General features: G+C 44.6%; 1 protein-coding gene across 2 annotated transcripts in view; it reads right to left on the reverse strand.

The window, feature by feature from the left end:
• The window catches only part of COL19A1 (collagen type XIX alpha 1 chain), a 338,823-nt gene that overhangs the window by 180,802 nt on the left and 138,397 nt on the right, over positions 1–19,624 (reverse strand). For both annotated transcript variants that reach the window (XM_074991087.1, XM_074991086.1), the window contains one exon: positions 5,596–5,649. In XM_074991087.1, the coding sequence (XP_074847188.1) occupies positions 5,596–5,649 (54 nt within the window). The remainder of the gene's footprint in view (positions 1–5,595; positions 5,650–19,624) is intronic.

Genomic DNA, 19,624 nt, shown 5'->3' on the forward strand with positions numbered 1-19,624 from the left:
CATTAGCATGTGGGAGGCCGCGGCGCTTCGAAATTGACGCACCTCGCCGCCGCATGTCTCGTCCAGATGGGGCTCCTTTTCAAAAGGACCCCGCCTACTTCGAAGTCCCCTTATTCCCATCAGCTCATGGGAATAAGGGGACTTCGAAGTAGGCAGGGTCCTTTAGAAAAGGAGCCCCATCTGGACGAGACTCGCGGCAGCAATCCGTGGCAATTTCGAAGTGCTGCTGCCGCCCGCATGCTAACGAAGCGCTGAATATGCATTTCAGCACTTCATTAGTAAACTTCGAAATGTCCATTTGCGTGGCCATTTCAAAGTTTGGGGCTAGTGTAGACACGGCCTTAGTGAAAAGGAAATCAGTAAGAAATTTCCCATTCTGCAGCCCAGAGTTTCCCACAGTTCTTGACATCCAGGAAGTAGTGACCAGTGAACATATGGAAGAAGGGTTATAGAAAAGATCAGAGAAGGGAAAATGGTATCCCTCCCCATCTGCACTATTTGCTCAAAGGACAAAATCATTCCTGGGATACTGCCTGCAGTACATTCCTGCAAAAGGATGCCTCTACAGAGGAAGTCCATCTTGTGGTGCTTGGAAAAGGTGGTGGCACTTGACACCTCACAAATTTTCACAGTGGATTTATTATGTTTTTCTGCCTAGGAGCTCTGAGTTCTTGGCATTTCTAGTGGAATGATACCAACAGGGAAACTGATCTCCTGATGAACTCTACTCTTGAGGAAAATTCTCCGAGCCCTTCTGACACCTACAGCATGCTACCACTACTTAGTGGAGTGCTGTGGCTTTGAACAGAATGAAGGTAGAGACACCTCTTGGGATGCAGGGAACACTGAGTTCCCCTTCAGGTGAAAGGATTCTGGCATTCTGACCACCAGCTTATCCTCATGAAATATACCATGAGGTTCCCAAATAAAGAAAGTTACAACCTCTGACACTAGCCTGGCGGATATGATAGTTATCAGAAAGCAACTGTTGTTGGATAAATAAAATGCTGACTTTGATGTCAGTGGTTCAGAGATATGGTTTCTTATGACTCTTAGTACATTTGGAATCCCAGTTGGAATAAAGAGGTCTAACTGCCAGCTAGGCTAACAAGACTGCCCTACAGTATTTGGCTACCTGCAGTTCTCTGCCAGAGAATCTGCAGATTCTATGAATATCTTATTAATAAGAGCATACATATGCTGAACATTAGTGCTGGGTTGGAGATCTCTAGTGAAGACTTTTGGGAAAAAAACCTAAGTAGGCCAGAATTGCTGGAGCTCTAGGATTTGCTTTTGCTCCTGACACCAGCCACAAAATCTCATCCAAATAGAGGAGTGTACTACTTCCAAAGGTCACACTCTTCTGGGGAAAAAGTGTTTTGATGACTTTGAAGGACAGACCCGATGATACTAACACTTCCCTTTCAGTACTCAGGCTATTAGATACACTTGATTCAGATCTGAATGAGGCAGAGAACCTTGTGAGAGGATGTCATGTTCCTTTGAAAACAGTAAGAGCAATTCTAGCTTCTGCTCTATCAGTTCAGAAAACCAAGTCTCTTTGCACAGTCTGGGGTTACCAACAATACTGTTGCCTATTCTCATTTTATTTTCTGGACCACCCTTCCTGGTAATTGGAAGGGTGGAAACATCTGGGGAAGGCCCTGAATGCCATTTTGTCTCCAGGGATCGGGGTTTACTTTCGTGGCAAAATATTTTGGTTTACTCATGTTCATGTGGTTTCTGAAGAAGTCAAGAACTTCCTGAATCGGGCAGCAGTTGGAGTTGTTTACCATGTGCCTGCTGATTCCAGTTCAGATTTCCCACTATGTGAACTGCCCTGACGGAGTAAATGCTCTCTCAACTCCATCACTGCCACTGCTTCAACAAGAAAAGCTGAGCTTCTTGCTCCCCTGAGTTTTTCACATGGCCAGCTATGTTTATGTTGTCTGATAGGGAATCAGGAAACAGGTGCACTCTAGGCTGGTCTGGAACTTTCATTGTATCAGCTTGATTGTTCTTATTTCCAGGAGGCTTATTCTATGGGTCTTTTCTTCAGGATCAGGAGGCTTTGGAAGGTATACACTTATGGAGATTATCTTGGACTGACCACCATTTTAAGGAGTTGATTGACCACTCCAGAATCACTATTTGAGCTTTCATGTGTTCCAGGAAGTAGTTCCATAAATTTCAAATGAAGACTTGAAGGAGCCTGAAGTGTGACTTCATGAAGTGATCTGTATGCAAACTACGAGGGGGATCAGGAGTAAAGACTCAGAGCATTAGTAGGCCTCATAAAGTTCCAAAACTATATGAGGAGGTCACAAATCTTTTGTATTCTCTCTAGAGAGAGAGATACATCCTTGCAATCGAGGTGTCTATGTCTAGTTCCACATGAGTAATTGGTGTGGAAGGAATCAAGTACCTTTTCTTGATTTTGATGATAAAGCCATGTGCCTGTAAGAGATTCAAGATCAGATATGTAGCTCTGTGTCCCACTGTTGTCAATGGAACTTTGATTAAGGTATTATCCTGTGATGGGTGTATGGATATGGTTACCACCAGCATCTTTGTAAATAGGGTGGCGTGGTCTCATAGTGAAGTAGAGACAGGCATCTTGCAGACCCACTGCACTCAGAAAATCATCTTGGTATAGGGATGACACTATAGAGGCTAGGGTCTCCATCTGGAACTTCATATTCTTCATCCACTTGTTGAATCTTTTGAGATTTAGAATGATAAAGGACATGGACTTGGACTCAGAATCTTTATTCTAAAGGAATGCAACCTATTTCTCCCATATCCAGAAAGAGAGAAATCTCATTTTAGATTATACCAAGTATGGCTTGGTCATTTGGGGGACTGGATGAAACATGCATGGGATAGAGCTGGTAATGTGAGGGCATGGCCTCAAGACACTACCTCTGTGATGCACTGGTCCATGGCCAAAGCAACTTATTACCCCAGGAAATGGGAAATCTTGCCCTCATCCTTCAGCTTGGAGTCAAGGTCTTTCTTATACAGAGGCTTTGGGAGAGGCAGGATTCTTTGGGGGCTTTCCTTCCGAGTTATAGTTCCACAATTTTCCTATGGAGAACCTGCTGTATCTTCACTGATACTTCTGTGATGATGAAAGCTGCCAGACCCCTCTTGGCCAGATTGGGAAGAAGAGGGTCTGTTTATGAGTCTTGCTTCTTTTTCCAGGGCACCCGGGGCCCAATGTATGCTGGGGGGAGTGGGAGAGATTGTGGTCTTATATGTCTGCTTTCTTTTTTCTCCAAGGGCTCCTCGGACTTAACCTTGAGTTAGCTGACTAGGGTCCTAATATTCCTTGAGCTTCTCCCTGCTTTTCCCATAGATCCTGGTCCATTTTCCCCCTGTCAGAGTGATGCTGCTCTGGTGGATAAGGGAATACATGTGCCTATCCGACTCAGAGCCCCAGCCCCTGACAGTTAGTGATGGCAGGACGGATGCAGGGACAGCATAATGCATTGTAAGCCAAACAGAGGAGAGCAGTCTCATGATGAAGCACCATCTGTATTTCATTTAGTGCTTTTTAGACTTCTCCACCATCTCTGGAAGGTGTAGAGGAGCCCTCAAAGAGTTGCTGCAGGTGTGGTTTGAGGGATGCAATAGCTGGCTAAAAACCTGATTTGAGGCAGGATGGAGATCACTCCTCACAACTGCTCCTAACTCTGATAATAGAAGCCCCACTTAGGGAGAGCATGATGGTGGGAGCTGTAAAAAACAGTGTCCTCATGCAGACAAAAGAGGTAGAGAAACTGGAAGAGAGCAATGCTGAGGGGGACGTTCTGCATCAATGAGTTGCAGAGAGAGAAGAAAGCTCAGACACTGAGAATTGTGGGATAGTCTGGGCTGCAGAAAGACTGGTTATTTGATGTAAAAATATAGCTCCCTAATATATGGGAAAAAATTCTGCAAAGAACATACACGGCATAAAAAGCCAACTGAAATAAAGACTTACATAAATGAGGAGCGTGTTTATAAAGCTATAAACTGCATGCCAGGCTTCAATGCAATTAATAATACTCATTGTTCACGGTTACTAGTAAATATTGAACACACTATCAAGGTACTTTCACATCAGCAGTGGAATCTCCCATTGGTGAAGCAGCTAAAAATATTTCTCTAATCCTCCTGACATCCACATCTGATCCTGATAACAAATAATTTGTTATAGTCTTGCTAGGAATGAGCTAACAAGAAAAAAAGGAATCAAGATTTTCTGCTCACTTCCTTTATCCATTCTTTTCAGGCAGAAATAGGACTCAATAAGGTTAAAGGGCACTGCTAGTCTGCCCTTTGTCAAAACAGCTATCCTAGGAGTATCATGCTCCAATTGAGAAGGCAGCAGCTACTGGGTTTCTGCAAAATACTCCATTTCCTCCCATTACCTGAACACGCTTGAAGGCTTTTTCAGTTTGACCCAGATTATTAATGATGGTTTAAAACAGCCCTGCTACTTTCCTCATGGTGATCCCAAACTCCCAGCAAAAGAGAGACCTGGCTTGTAAAAGAGATGGGGATGCATTGGGGATGGGAGCAGGCACTAAAACCATCTTGCTGAATTCTCCAGCATATGCATAATTCTCTGTGCAGCAATGGGGAGACAACTAAGAGGCTGCCTGCACAAACAGATGTCTTTGCATATCTCTAGGAAGTACTCAGTGCTGGCAGAAGCCTCTGGTGCAACAGAAACCTGGATGAACTACTGAACACCATTTCAAACACAGAACTCCTTTGACTCAGAGTCATCATTGACACTAGCCAGCAACCCCTTTTTCCCTTCTCAGACATCAAGGATCCAGCATCAGCTTCTCCTGAAGCCAAAAGACCCCTCTCCACAACAACAAATACCTAAAATAAACAAACAGTACATACATAAATATTCCACCAGGCAATGTTCCCTTAATATTTTTCCATCCATGTGTGGAATCAATTTCCTGTGCTTTGAGGCATGTGTGAATGTGCACTACCAACAGTCACAAAAGCTAGCTCTGTTTCTCAGCTAAGTGGCATCTGAATTTCTCCAGAGTGGCTGCACATGTGCCCACTTAAAGGTTCAGGTCCAACCTCCAAGCTGGTTCCTGTTTCCCTCATGGCACCCAAACAGCAATCCCTAGGCACTCCTTGCCCTCTTATCTCTGACTGCTCATCAGAGTACCTCATATCTCACACTAATGCTCCTCCTTGCTCTCCTGAAATTTTCTTTCCCAGTTTAGCTCCCAAGCCCTATAGGCTTTCAGAGCCCCTCCTCTTTCTTTTCCTGAGGTATAGCACTCATTTCTGCAACCTTACCAGACACCCATTGTTTCTGTATAAGTAACATTTTCTACCTTTACATTCCAATGTACTGTTTCATTTTATGTTTAATATCATTCAAATCAGTCTGAAGAAAACCTAACAGGAATGACAACTCTTTTGGGTATCTTAGATAATCATCACTCTCTTTCTCTCTCTTTAAAAGAGTTAATCAAGAATTTTGTCTTCTGCTTTCTAGTGGAGGATATAATTTAAAATATATGGAATTCATATGTAAGCATAAAAAAACTATAGATTTATCAATCAACTTACATCTTTTCCATGAATGCCTTCTGGTCCTGGTTCTCCTTTGTCTCCCTTTTCACCCTAGGAGGAGAAGTATATATGTTAGTTTTCTGAACAAAAATTTTCAGTTGGGAAGCTGGATTAAGGGGAAAACATTATCCTATTCATTACAGTGCTCTAAATACAGTACAATATATGTGCTGCTGACAGCATAAGAAAGCTATTCCTGACACTTCAAGAGGCAGTTCATCCAAATTAAGATCCTGACCCTGCAAGGTGCCAAGTGTCCAGGGAGATGGAGCTCAGTATTACACTAGAGGAACTGAACATAAATATTCACATTGGCAATGCTGCATTCACAAAAATACAGATGGATGGAAGTTTAAACTAAACAAATAAAAAAATAAAATTACCCCATGAGACAGTCTTCTATATTAAAGGTCCGGGGACTGACACTTTCCCTATATGCCAGCTGAAATAGTGTGTCCTGATACTGAGTTTGCGTTTGACTAAGAAATGCATAAGAAGGTTCCAATATGACTGCAATAATTTACTTCCCCCCAACCACCACATGTGAAAACTCTCATTTTATTATTTCAGTTTAATATTTGTTAACTGTGTGCCAAGAAACAATTTCAAAAGCAAAAAGTTACATCCAGATGGAATATAACTATTTACAGTTACTCCCATATCCCTGTCAGAATGGCCTGCCATGACACTATCACTAGCACCACATGTGATCTTAAATATTTATACTGTAAGTTCCAATAGGAAATGAACTCCGCATGTTGACTTGAATCTGTCACTGGAACATGATCTGGTGTTTACCTTAAGACCAAAGATTGGAACTATATTCTTTTTTAGCATAACATTTTATTTTTCAAGGATAAGCATAGGATAGCTAAGCAATTTAAAATAATTTCAACTGGTTTATTAAGCTTCCACTTATTTCTATATCTAACAAATACTGGCAATGTAAAAAGACACGTTTTACTCTCTCAGAGCATGTGCTCTTCAGGGATGGGGCAGTGTTTTCAACCATGCTAGTGAAATGCTTGGCACAACGGGGACACTATCCTGATAGAGGCCTCTGGATGTTACCATTATGTAGCTATTAATATAAGAATATAAATGTGCCCACTTTCCCTTTAATATTTCCCATTGAGAGCAGTATCCACAATGTTGTTAATTTAACTCTTTGCAGTAATAAAATTAACCTTCATGTAACAACATAAAATTCTCCTATAATTTAGCAATTGGAAAGAAAATGATTTTTAGGAATGACTATTCTAAGTTCATGTTTTATATCGCTGTATGAGAGAACTGTCCTACAAATTACTATATACTTTTAGGGTTTCCTTGCCTTTCACATGTAAGGCTATATGGCTCTTTGAATTCACTTGAAATTTCAGCACAGTTCACATATTTAAAATATTTCTGCTAAACACAACACTTAAATTTACTTATTTTAGGAATGGAAGGGAAAAGACAGTGCGAAGGATTCTACAAAATAGATGGTATAGGCTAGTGAACACATTTACCTATGGAAGAATTACAAAATACTCTTTTAAAGTGAGAAGAAAAAGATGGATTTATTTACCAACTCTTGTCTACCACTCCATTCACTTTAATACAAGTTCCATCAGGAGTGACCAAGGTTTCTGCTTAAGTAGCCTAATTAATGGGAAATTGGTTTCCAAAACAAGCAAGGCTAAACCACACAGTAAATGCAGCGAGGCTGAGCTTTGCAAAAGTAGTAAGAATAATATAATTCCCACACAACCATGCGGATGGGCTGTATTGAAGACTAAATCCTTTATATCTACCAAAGAAAGAAGACAGCAGTGCACTGAATTTCAGTCATCTCAAGGGGAGTGCATTGGACTGAGCAAAGTCTATTAACTATGTCAGTCTAAGAGTCACAATTCTGTTAGCTAAATGTTATAGAATTGAGATCAATTAATTCCATTTGTGCCATGACCCTGATTCTAAGCTATTCCTCCAGTGGCAATAACAGAAGGCACTTCATCTAATAATAGAAGATCATTTTTACAGAATGAGTTTATATGAGCTTTCCAAAACAACTGTAGTCTACCAATAAATTAGCGTCAACAGGACTGTAAATTTAATGGCTCTCCACACTAGAAGCCTCTAGGCAGTTTTGTTTTTTCTCTTGTCCATCTAGTTCATAACAAACAATATTATAGATTAATCTTTGTTATTCATTGAAGACTTTTCCCTAAGCGTTCCCCCCTCTGTTTTTATATTTGGCCCAAGCCACTGTTCAAACCAGACTTTCACATTCACTTTGCTTGATTTGTGCATGTATGTGTTGGTATTACATTTTAGCTGTCAGATAAGTGTTCTGTTGTCTGTGTAAAAACAAAAAAGCAGTCAAATAGCACTTTAAAGAGTAACAAAATAATTTATTAGAGCTATGGTCTGAGGGCTATGGCCTGAAGAAGTGGGTCTGTCCCACGAAAGCGCTAATAAATTATTTTGTTAGTCTTTAAAGTTCTATTGTACTGCTTTTTTTGTTTTGATAGTATATAGACTAGCACAGCTTTCTCTCTGTTATTTTTTGTCTGTGTATTTATGTTCAAGAGTTTAATATTCCTTGATAGACAACTTATTGTATTTAAACATCTCAAGTAAGACTTCAGACAAAAATAATTAAATGAGAACAAATCTGCTAGCTGTCTATATACATCATAACTGATAGAAAATTAATGCTGGTATTGTCATCTTTCATTTAACAGATAGTTATCATTAGTTTGCCAGAATTTCCATAAGCATAATAGTATATTTACAGTAATATCCCACTAGTACAGTTGAATTATTTTAAGATTTTATTTTGTAATATATTTCCAGAAGATATAAAACATCAGGAAATATTTTTCCTCTTATAGGTTAATATTTTTTACACATTTTAATTACATTGAAAATGGGATGAAAATATGCAGTGCTGCTTCAATAGTGAAGTTACTTGGAGAACCCAATTAAGTCTATACAAGGTTGCGGAGGCAGCAGCAAGAACACACAGAGAGTTGGGATGTTGGTGTAGAACAAGTAGACGTAAAAGACAAGGAGATCCAATATAATCAAGTATCTTATCTCATACCTAGAGAAAGCAATGAACAAGATCAAGGAAGAGGTAGAAGGGATATCTGTGCACGGGACGAGAATCAACAACTTGAGGTTTGCAGATGATATAGTTATTATTGAAGAAGAGGAAGAGAAGCTAGTGAGAATGGTGCAGGTGCTAAAAAAGGGAGGGAAGCGATACGGAGTGATTATGAATATTGATAAAACAAAACCAGTGGTATTTGGAGATAAGGAAATAGGAAGGAAGATCAGTGTAGATGGAACAGAACTAGAGAATGCAGAGAAGTTCACATATCTGAGTAACAACATAATGTATGATGTAGACTGTAAGAAGGCAATAGCGACTACGGTAGCAAAAGCAGGAGCAAGTTTGAAGGCAACAGATAAGATCCGGAAAAAGCAAAGCGATTAGCTTAGGAACGAAGCTAATATTTGAAAACGTGCATTCAGCAGTGTGTTGTATGGATGTGAGACATAGGCGGTAATGAAAGATTCAAGGAGAAGGATATTGGCATTTGAGAGGAGTTGTTATAGAAAGGTTCTGAGAATAGGATGGATGCAGAAGGTCACCAACGAGGAATTACGTAGGAAAATACAGGCAAAAGAGAACCAACTGCAGAAGGTTATACAGTGGGAGTTACAGCTATTCAATCATATTTGCAGAATGAACGACAAATGGAAAATCAAGACCCCGGTATTTGGCACGATGGATGGTTCAAATAGGAGAGGCAGATCCCAGAGAGAATGGCAGATGATATCGTAGATTCTGTAGACTACCTCTGCACCAAACTAAGCCACTCCACAATGGACAGGGAAGGATGGAAGGAAATAGTGAAGGAGGCATTGCACACCAATGGGCACTAAGCCTATGGTAGCTGATGATGATGACGAAGGTTGAGTGCAGTGTACCTTTCCATATTTCATTCTGTACTGACAGAAATAACAGGCATGGTCAAATAGTCTAACACAAACAAAGAAAACCCATATCATCTAGATGAAAATGCTGGGTCACAAGACATGATGACCTGCTATGACCCCAGGCTTTAGAGAAAGCTCCTTCCTACTGCATGCAGGCAGTCACTTTAAATGCTTATGAGTGGCTCTGGATGCTGGGAGCAGATGAGAGGTAGACATATTTCCATTTTTATGACTGAAAAGATGTCAGTCTTCAAAATACTTATTGGTTGCTGTGACAAGACAAACACAAAGACCATTTAAAAGACAGGCCAGAAATTCCTTCCAGATTCCAAAGGACCTAAATCAGTCTGCTGCAATGTGTGAGATTAATTTGAGTTTATATTGAATTTTCAGTAGATGAAATTACTTTCATTCATAGACATATTGCAAACATTATTGTTTGGACTGTTTCTCTCTTCCTGCAGCAATACAAAAATTCCCATAAAACAGAGTTCTGTGTCTCATTTTGTCCTATCTAAATTAAGCCAAGTTATCTTGAAACCCTTTGCCTTGTGTACAGTATGCTTCATAATCAACCATCTGCAAATTTAATACTTAGTACAATTGATAGGGGTTTTAAATAATCCAAATTGTGGGCTGTGTCTTATACTTGCAAAAAAACCCAAAACTGTTTTAAAGCTGTTAAAAGGTATTTTAAACTCAGTGTTCCAGCCTGCTCTAAAGACTTCAGCTTGGACAAGTAAAGTTCACTGTGAAATACTTGCAAAACAGCATTACAGTGATCAGGAAGTACTGCATGTTAATTTGCTAATTAATGCTAATCCAAAAATACAGTATTGACTTATGTGCCAAGACTGAAAGCAAAATTCAGCCCAGAACAGACAATTACACTCATGCAATTAGCTGGGGTGTTGCTTCAGTATAACTGAATATATGGTTACATCTACACTATAGCATGAATTCAAAAGGTGAACCTTAAAAAAACACCATTTGAAAGATCGCCTTCATTCCCCCTGCAGAAGAGAGTAGCCATTGCGCTTTGGAAGCTGGCCACCCTGGAGAGCCACTACTCAGTTAGTTATCAGTTCAGAGTGGGCAAGACCACCATCAGGTTTGTCCTCCTGGAGGTAAGCCATGCTCGGGTCACACACTCACCATGGGGAAGGAAAAGGAGGATCCCAGGCATGGGGGCCCTGTGGATGTGGGTATGGAGCACCCCTCCACGCACTCATGGGTGTGTTTCCTTCCACCCCATGCAAGTCATCAGGGCTATAAACCACATCCTCCTTTGCTGGGTCATCCATATCAGGGACCTCAATGTCACCCTCACAGGGTTTGAGGACCTGGCATCCCCAGTTGCTTCAGGGCTCTGGATGGGATCCACATCAACATCTGGGTCCGGGACCACAACATGGGCATATTTGTTAACCACAAGGGGTACCACTCTGTGGTGCTCCAGGCCCTTGTGAATGCCTAGGGGCAGTTTTTGGATACTTGTGTGGGGTAATCTAGGTGAGCACATGACACCTGCATCTTTTTCTACACCTGCTCGGCCACAGGATGCAAGAAGGGTTGTACATCCCCCCGTGGGACCTCCCGGTTAGGGAGACCACCATGCTTCCCTGCATTGTGGCCAATGCTGCTTACCCCCTGCACCCAGGGCTGATGCAGCTGTACACCAGACACACCAACCCCAGCCAGAATGCTTTTAATGGAACACAGTGGAGTAGGCATCTGGGAGCCTGAAGGGATGCTTTCAGTGCCTATTCATGAGGATGGAGGTTGGCCTCCCCAAAGTGCTGGCCATTGTGGGGGCCTGCTGCACTCTCCACAATGTTGTGGAGAGCAGGCACAAGGTTTCCCTGCAGGGTGGGTCGTTGAGGCCAGGCCCGGCTACAAGCAGCTGGCCCCTGTTCCATGCTGCTAAGCACATCTGGACAGGGTGCAGGTCAGGGGGGGCACTCACAGAAACCTTCAACCAGGGGCCTCATTGACCCTCCCCCATGAACCCTCCACCCCGACTGCCCCCATGCACACCCCTCAACGCTGCCCCCCATGCACACCCCCCTCACTGTTGACCCACCAGCATGCAGGACAGGGGGGTGGTTGTCAATAAACTCTTTATAACTGACTGTTAGAACTATTCTGATAAGAGAAACTCAACAAGGGGATAAACAAGCGTGAATGGGATGGGAACTGTGTACACCATGTTGGATGGGGGTGGAGGCACCAAATCTGGAGGGCGTCCTGGGGTGGTAGGGGTCTTAGCCCTCCACAGGGGTGCAGGTTTGGGAGCCTCAACAGCTGTGGGAGCCTCTACCGCCCTAAGCCTGGGGTCCCCATTGGGGCTGGGACTAGGGGAAGGTAGGGGTGGGGCAAAGGTGCCATGGCTGCAGGCTCAGCAGGGGTTGTGAGGGGGAAGGAAGGGTGGAGTGTGTCAGGGAGCTGGATCTGTGTGGCCTGCCCTGCCCAGAAACAGCTGGGCCAGTTTCATCGAGGCAGCTGGGATCAGGGCAGTGAGGTCAGGGGCTGTGGGGAGAACTGTGGGGAGAGTTGAGGGGAAGAGATGCTGGGGGGCTGTGGAAGTGGCTGGCACTGGAGCAGGAGGCTGGGACAGGCAGGCGGTCACGACCCGGGTGAGAGTGTTGAGGGCACCTGCCACTCATCCCCAGGCCTCCCACTTCATTGCCAGCCACTCCCTCAGTGTGCTGTTTTGGTCCTGCAGGGTGGCTGTGTGGGTGATGATGGCCTCTTCCTCTTGATGGTGCCACTGAACAGCCCTGCTGCAGCCCTATGTGGGCACAGGAGGTGTGGGTGCCTCAGCCCTTTTGCTGGCTGCTGCGGGGCTCCCTGGCCCCTGGACAGGGCTCCGTTGGCCCCCAGATGGTGGAGCTGTGAAGACACAAGGGGACAGAGGGAGAACCCATCAGTCCCATGACCCAGCCCTGGGGACTGTGTCCCCCCCACACCTTGGACCTCTCTACCCCTCTGTCAGCTGTCCCAGGGGCTCTGGGGGATCCAGTTGACTCATCCAGGGGGTCCCTGCATGAGTGAGGTGCATGCAGGCCTCAGTCACGGTCCCTCCCTTCCCCCCCAGGCATGCAGCCGGTGGTGCTGTCCATGGAGGCCGGTGCTGAGTGCCATGCATGGCCTCCCTCTGGGTCTAGGATTCATGGCTGTTCAGGGTGGGTCTGGACTGGGGGCGGTGACTGCATAAGCAGCTCGCTGACAGCTGTGGCTGTCGTGAGTGCCCCCTTCCCACACTCTGGGGCATCCAAAATGCCCGAGACTTACATGAGAGTCCCTCCAGGAACTCAGGGGAGGCCCGGCTGGAGGGGTCCCAGCTGGACTGGATGACCTGGACTGGATGGCGATCATGAGGGCCCTGTCGCTGGTGCCCTCCTCATTGCTGGTGGCCTTGGTCTCCTGACCCATCTGCCAGGGGATTCTGCCACCTGCAGGGCCCGCTAGCTCTCAGTCTCTGGTCCAGCGGTGTCCAGGACCATGGCTGGTGGACTGCCTCCTTTGCCCTGAGCAGCGAGCACGGCCTCCAAGAGGCTGGCCACATCCCAAGCCCAGCAGTAGGCCTGATGCTGCTCCTTCACTTTCTAGAAGACCTGGTCTGGGGTGTGGGAAGGGTGGCCCCAACATGTGAGTCTGGTGGAGAGGTGGCTGAATGCTGCAGTGTTCCGCTGCCAGCTGGTGGCATGGAGGAAGACCTCCTGCTTCCCCCAAAGTCCCAGCAGGTCCTTCACTTTGGCCTCACTCCAGGAGGGGGCCCTCTACTTTGGCCCCTGGCTGGGGTCCTGTGAGGTCTCAGATGCCTGGGAGGAGGGCCCCTGGGGGATGTGGGGCTCCTGAGCGCTGGCTATGGTTTCCTGGTGGGGTGTCTGCTTTTGCTTTGGCACCGCTGGGAGGGCTGGAAGCTTGTGCTCTCCCTGCAGCTGCGTGATCTTTTAAAAGAGGCCCTCCTTTTTAAATGTTTTTTTAAAAGGACCTGCTAGTGTAGACCCAGCCTGTGTGTGAGAAACACTGGCCCTGCAGAAGTCAATGGAAATACTCCCATAGGGCCAGGGGTTTACTCTCTGCTGCCACAAGAAGTTGTCAAAAAGAGTGGCAACCACAAACCCCAATTTTTCATTGCATTTAAAATAGAAATGATGTCTCTGACAGAAGTGAGCCTTAACTATGCCAGCTATTAACTTTTAATTTTACCTCCATTTAATGTTAGCCATTACTCTCTCAGATACATTTTATGATCTTTTCCAAGCTTGGTCTCACCTCTAAAAGATGTTTTAAATAAGAGAGAGAGAGAAAGTTTGAGCAAAATTGAGCTAGTTGTTGTTTGGGTTCATTAGCTTGATGGGATCCGTGTTTCCTCATGTGTCCCAAGTAAGAATTATCTGCTTACATAAAGCATGAACAACTGAAGCTGGAAACACCAAGTCTGACTTATTTTTACAGTTTGTATGAAAAAGGAAATATAACCTAAAAATCCAGAAAATTGTTTTTAGCATTTTTATAATTTAAACATTTAAAATTGGGCATTTTCTTGCAAGCTTGTAAAATTTTCTTTTATTTTTCTGCTACATTTTAGGGACAGTTCATTAAGGCTAGCTCAGTAAAGGAAAGGTGTAAGAGTTACTTAAAGTAAAGATGTGTTTGTTAGGGATGAATCAGTTAAAAGCAGTTTATCACAATATATGCATCAAAGACTCCTTCAGTTCAGGAGGTGTTTGTTATGGATGCCTCAGTTCAGGCTGCCTGAGTTTAGGTTGAACCAGTTATGATGCTGCTGCAATTTACTAGCATGTTTCCCTCTTTCCCTCTCCTTCCATAATTTTTCTTCTCCCTCCTTTAAACTGCACACAAAATCTATGGTTAATACAAAATTAATTAACACATGTCAGGAAACTCCAAAAATTAAGGTTTATTCTGCGGCCTTGCCTTGTCAACATTACTTATCTTTTATTTCTGATTTCCTTCTTAAATAAAAGCTTTATGTTACCCAACCTATTCTTTAAAATACAGGGCTATACAACATCATGTGGTGCTGAGATGGAAACCTTGATTTCTGGAAATCGCTGAATTTAGGGTGCATTATTTTACATCTTCTAAAGCTGGTTTTGTATTTAAGCAATCTTATATGCTTTGTTACAGCTGTATCAGTGGTAGTGTGTTCTTTCTGAAGAAAAAATTCTTTTCCTCATGACTGTTTCTTCAGAACTCCTTATAAATCAAAGGCAGTTGTAACAACATTCACTAATTTTCCCTGCAGATGGTATGAATTTAACCAACTGGAACACTGGGCTGAAGACAGCCCTTACGGCTCTATTGTGTCTTTTACAACCAGAATAATGAAGGGGTGGGTCTCTCCATAAAAAGGACATTCTTGCTGGATGAACCAGAAAGCCTCAGGCAGTGCTGGAATGGTGGTATCCAAGAGAAGCAGCAGCAGCAACAGCTGAAACACCCTTTAAAAGGGTGCAAGATACATTTTTCACCATGGCACTGGTCAAGATGAAAGTAGAGTGGGGATGCACTTGGGGATGTTTAATATTGCTGTTGGCTACATGATATTCTCTGTATCTATGACTAAGGCTACATCTACACTGTGAGATTAATTTGAAATTATGAAATCTGAATTTTTAATACTGGGTTTTATAAATTTGAATTTGAGTATCGTCACCTCCCCACAAATTCGAGTTATTGCTGCCACTTTAAATTGGGGTGCTCCTGCTTCAGGCAGAGGGCTGGATTTGATGACCTCATGAGGTCCCTTCCAGGCCGAGGATTCCATGAGTCTATGACTGTTGCAGCAGTACATTGTGGGACCCTATCCTGCAATTCTCTCAACCCCATAGCATTCTGTTGGTTTTTTTTTTGCTGTTGCAGTATGGGAAAAAATGCATGTCCTGCAAGTGGTTGTGTGTATGTAATGTCATTTTCCCACATCTTCTGAGGAAAGCAAATGTCCATTTTTTCAGAAGGAAAGAAGGAAATAAATAGGGAATCCCAGGTGAAAAAAAAAAACAGATAGGCTGGCTTCAGAAGGTGATTGAACCATGTAAATCAGGCGTGTCCAACCTGTGGCCCACGGGCCGCATGCGGCCCTGGACAGCTAGTAAGGCGGTCCCACAAGATCGAAAACTTTTAACATTATTATGTGATTTATATACATTAACTATATTATATACTTTGTATGCGGCCCAAGAATATCTTCACTCAATGCGGCCCAGGCAAGCCAAAAGGTTGGACACCCATGACGTAAATGGTTGCTCAGCTGCTTTTTGCCCCAAAGAAAGAATACTTTTAGATATGACTTTTGCCTGGTCAGCCTACTAGTGTGCCAGGCCAGGGAATGTCATACCCACATTAAAGAGTGACTTTGCCCTAGGATCACTCACATGACTATGTCACCTCAACTGACCCCTCAGCCACTTTTCTCCTCCTTGAAATCTCCCCTTCCTGAGCAGAATGGTGTGACTTTTATGTGATAAGCCAACTAGTGCACCAGGCAGGGGACTGTCATACTGCCCTGGGATCACCCAAGTGATGGTGCCATCTCAACTGGCCACCCAGCCTGGGGGAAAATATTATCGGAACAGATTAGTGCTTGTGATATCCACCCCCAACCCCTATTCTATGAGGGGATGTGGCCGAAGGGCCACTTGAGAAGGTCTCTTTAGGGGCTCTCCCTCTCACAGGGGGGCCAGCCCTGAATGCCACTGACTGGGGGGGGGCTTGCCCCCAGTGCCAGATATCACAAGCTGTAATCTGTTCCTGTTCAAGGAGCTCACAGAGGAGGGATCCGAGCCTTTAGCTATCATCTTTGAAATGTTGACAGCCAGCCCTCAAAATCTTTCCTGCCTTTGGAGCCTTCACTGGGTGCAAGTCAGGACACACTGCTGTATGGCAGCATGATCTGCACTGCACCATAGGCATTGCTTTTATTGGGTCAGTCAGGGAACAGCCACAAGATGTGGGTGGGCTGGGATAGACCTCAACTCCATTGTGCCTGCATTGTGTGTATGTGCTGGGGGAGGCTGCTCCTTTACAAATGTTTACCACAGAACAGAAGTTTCTTGGCCTCTCATACAAGCACGACCCCCACAGCCTAACCGCCATGTGGTGAGGTGGGGTGGGGGCTGGCACCAGTGCTGAAAAAGAAAACAATCTCGGCCTCTCCTGCCATATACTGTGCAGGGAAGGAGCCACCACTCCATGCTGGTTAGCCATGTGTTCCAGTGGGGGGTAGGCGCCTGAAGTCATTGTCATGCTATAGTGTTATGCACCCACCACCCTTGCCACTGGAAAACAAAGGGCCAGTCAAAGGAATTTCATACCATTTTTCAGGCACGCTGTTGCAAAGTGACATTGTGGATACAGAACAGCTCATAACTGTTGCAAAATGCATAATGTCCAGTACCCGATCTGTCATGAAGCATTTTATCATTGGAAGAGAGTGGGATGATATCACAAATGCATATGTATCAGATGATGATGTGGAGGAAGAGGAAAACAAAAAAGCAGAGCTGCTGGCTGCTCTGGATGCACTGCTTACAGTGGTGTGCCATTTCTGGAGATGTGAAACCAGCACACACTGGTGGGACCACATCATTTTAAAGTATGGGATGACCAGCAGTGGCTGCAGAACTTCCACATGAGTAAGACCATTTTCATGGAACTTTGTGACTTGCTGGCACCCCACCCTGAAGCACAGCGATACAAAAATGAGACCTGCTTTAACAGTTCACAAGTGAGTAGCCATTGCTCTTGGGAAGTCTGCAACTCCTGACTGCTACTGGTCAGTGGGAAATCAGTTCTGGGTGTGTAGATCTACTGGGGGGGCAGTGGTGATGCAGGTAGCCAATGCATTCTGTGGCTGCCTCATGAAGAATACCAGAACTTTGGGAAACATGCAGCAAATAGTGGATGGCTTTGCTGCTATGGGGTTTCCTAACTGAGGTGGGGCACCTGCCCTCTGACTACATAAACTGTAAGGGGTAGTTTTCAATGAAGTTGCAAGCTGTGGTAAATAACAAAAGTTGTTTCACTGACATCTACGTGGGAAGGTCAGGAAAGGTTCATGATCATGCATCTTTAAAAATTCTGATGAGTACAGAAAGCTCCAGGGTGAGACTTTCTTCCCCAACCAACAAATCAAGACCGGCGACATAGAGATGCCCATTGTGATACTGGGTGACCCTGCTTATCTTCTGCTCCCCTAACTCAGAAAGCCTTACACAGCCAGGAGCACTGCATCCTTAGATTGAGGAAGTGCAGACTGGTGGTAGAATTTGCCTTTGGCCATTTGAAAGTGAAGTTCCATTGTTTACTGACCCATCTGGGCCTTTCCCAAATCAACATCCCCACTGTGGTTGCAGCCTGTTGTATTCCGCATAATATTTGCAAATCAAAGGTGGAAAATATAATGCCAGCCTGGGCTGAGGCAGATGCCACGAGCAGGATTTATGCACATCTGGACCCAAGGGAATTTGTGAATGTACGTGCAGAAGCAACAGCAATCAGGGAGGCTTTGAAAAACAGATTTATGAATGAGCACACAGCTGCACGAAGCTGTTCTCCCTGGCTACATCTACACGTGCACGCTACATTGAAATAGCTTATTTCAAAATAGCGACATCGAAATAGTCTATTTCGATGAATAATGTCTACACGTCCTCCAGGGCTGGCAACATCGACATTCAACTTCCACGTTGGGCAGCACCACATCGAAATAGGCGCTGCGAGGGAACGTCTACACGCCAAAGTAGCACACATCCAAATAAGGGTGCCAGGAACAGCTGCAGACAGGGTCACAGGCGGACTCAACAGCAAGCCGCTCCCTTAAAGGGCACCTCCCAGACACAGTTGCACTAAACAACACAAGATCCACAGAGCCAACAACTGGTTGCAGACCCTGTGCATGCAGCATGGATCCCCAGCTGCCGCAGCAGCAGCCAGAAGCCCTGGGCTAAGGGCTGCTGCACATGGTGACCACAGAGCCCCACAGGGGCTGGAGAGAGAGTGTCTCTCAATCCCTCAGCTGATGACTGCCATGGCGGACCCTGCTATTTCGATGTTGCGGGACGTGGATCGTCTACATGTGCCCTACTTCAACGTTCAACTTCAAAGTAGGGCGCTATTCCCATCCCCTCATGGGGTTAGTGACTTCGACATCTCGCCGCCTAACGTCGATTTCAACTTCGAAATAGCGCCCAACACGTGTAGCCGTGACGGGCACTATTTCGAAGTTGGCGCTGCTACTTCGAAGTAGCGTGAACGTGTAGACGCAGCCCCTGACCCCACAATTTTTTCTGATTAATCTTTCTCAAAGCACCACCAAGTGTACCACACAACGTGACCCACTAAATGAGACTTTATTTATTTATTTTTTTATTTACAGGAGGGAAGGGGAAGAGGTATTTAGGAAAAAGTTATTAGATAGTCAAACTTTCATTTGTAAAAGGAAAACCCATTCAGCCTAATATAAGCGTGAATTGTACAAACTCATATGTAATTTCTGTAGTGTGAAGAAAGATCATTCTGAAAACTGCTTTGAAATGTCCTTACATAGAAGACCCTAACGTCAGGTAAGAGCTAGCATAGTCTGTGAGGTAAAATGCATGTATGTTGTAAGCCTCTAAATGATTTTCATGGAGACACACATGTCAAAAGTATTCCCTGATATAGAATTACAAACTACAGGTTGGACCTCCCTGGTCTGACACCCTCTGGACCTCAGCTTTCCTGTAGGAGGGAGTTTGTTAGCCCAGGGGAAGTCAGGCCACTCTGGGTCACCCACTCCAGCCAGTGGGACTCCTTGTCCCAAGTAGCTCCCTGCCCCTGGCTGCTAGGGCTCCCCATTTGGGACCAGCAGCAGCTCTGCTTCTGACCCAGGGTCAGCAGGAGCTCCACCCCCAGCGAGTCAAGCTGTCTGCCAGACCAGCTGAGCCCCCAGCCCCTACCAACCACTGTAGCTTCAGCAACATGTTGCCAGACCAGAGAATCCCAGGTAAGAGACGTTCAA

Source organism: Carettochelys insculpta, chromosome 3, assembly GCF_033958435.1.
Source record: "Carettochelys insculpta isolate YL-2023 chromosome 3, ASM3395843v1, whole genome shotgun sequence".
NCBI lineage: Eukaryota > Metazoa > Chordata > Testudines > Carettochelyidae > Carettochelys > Carettochelys insculpta.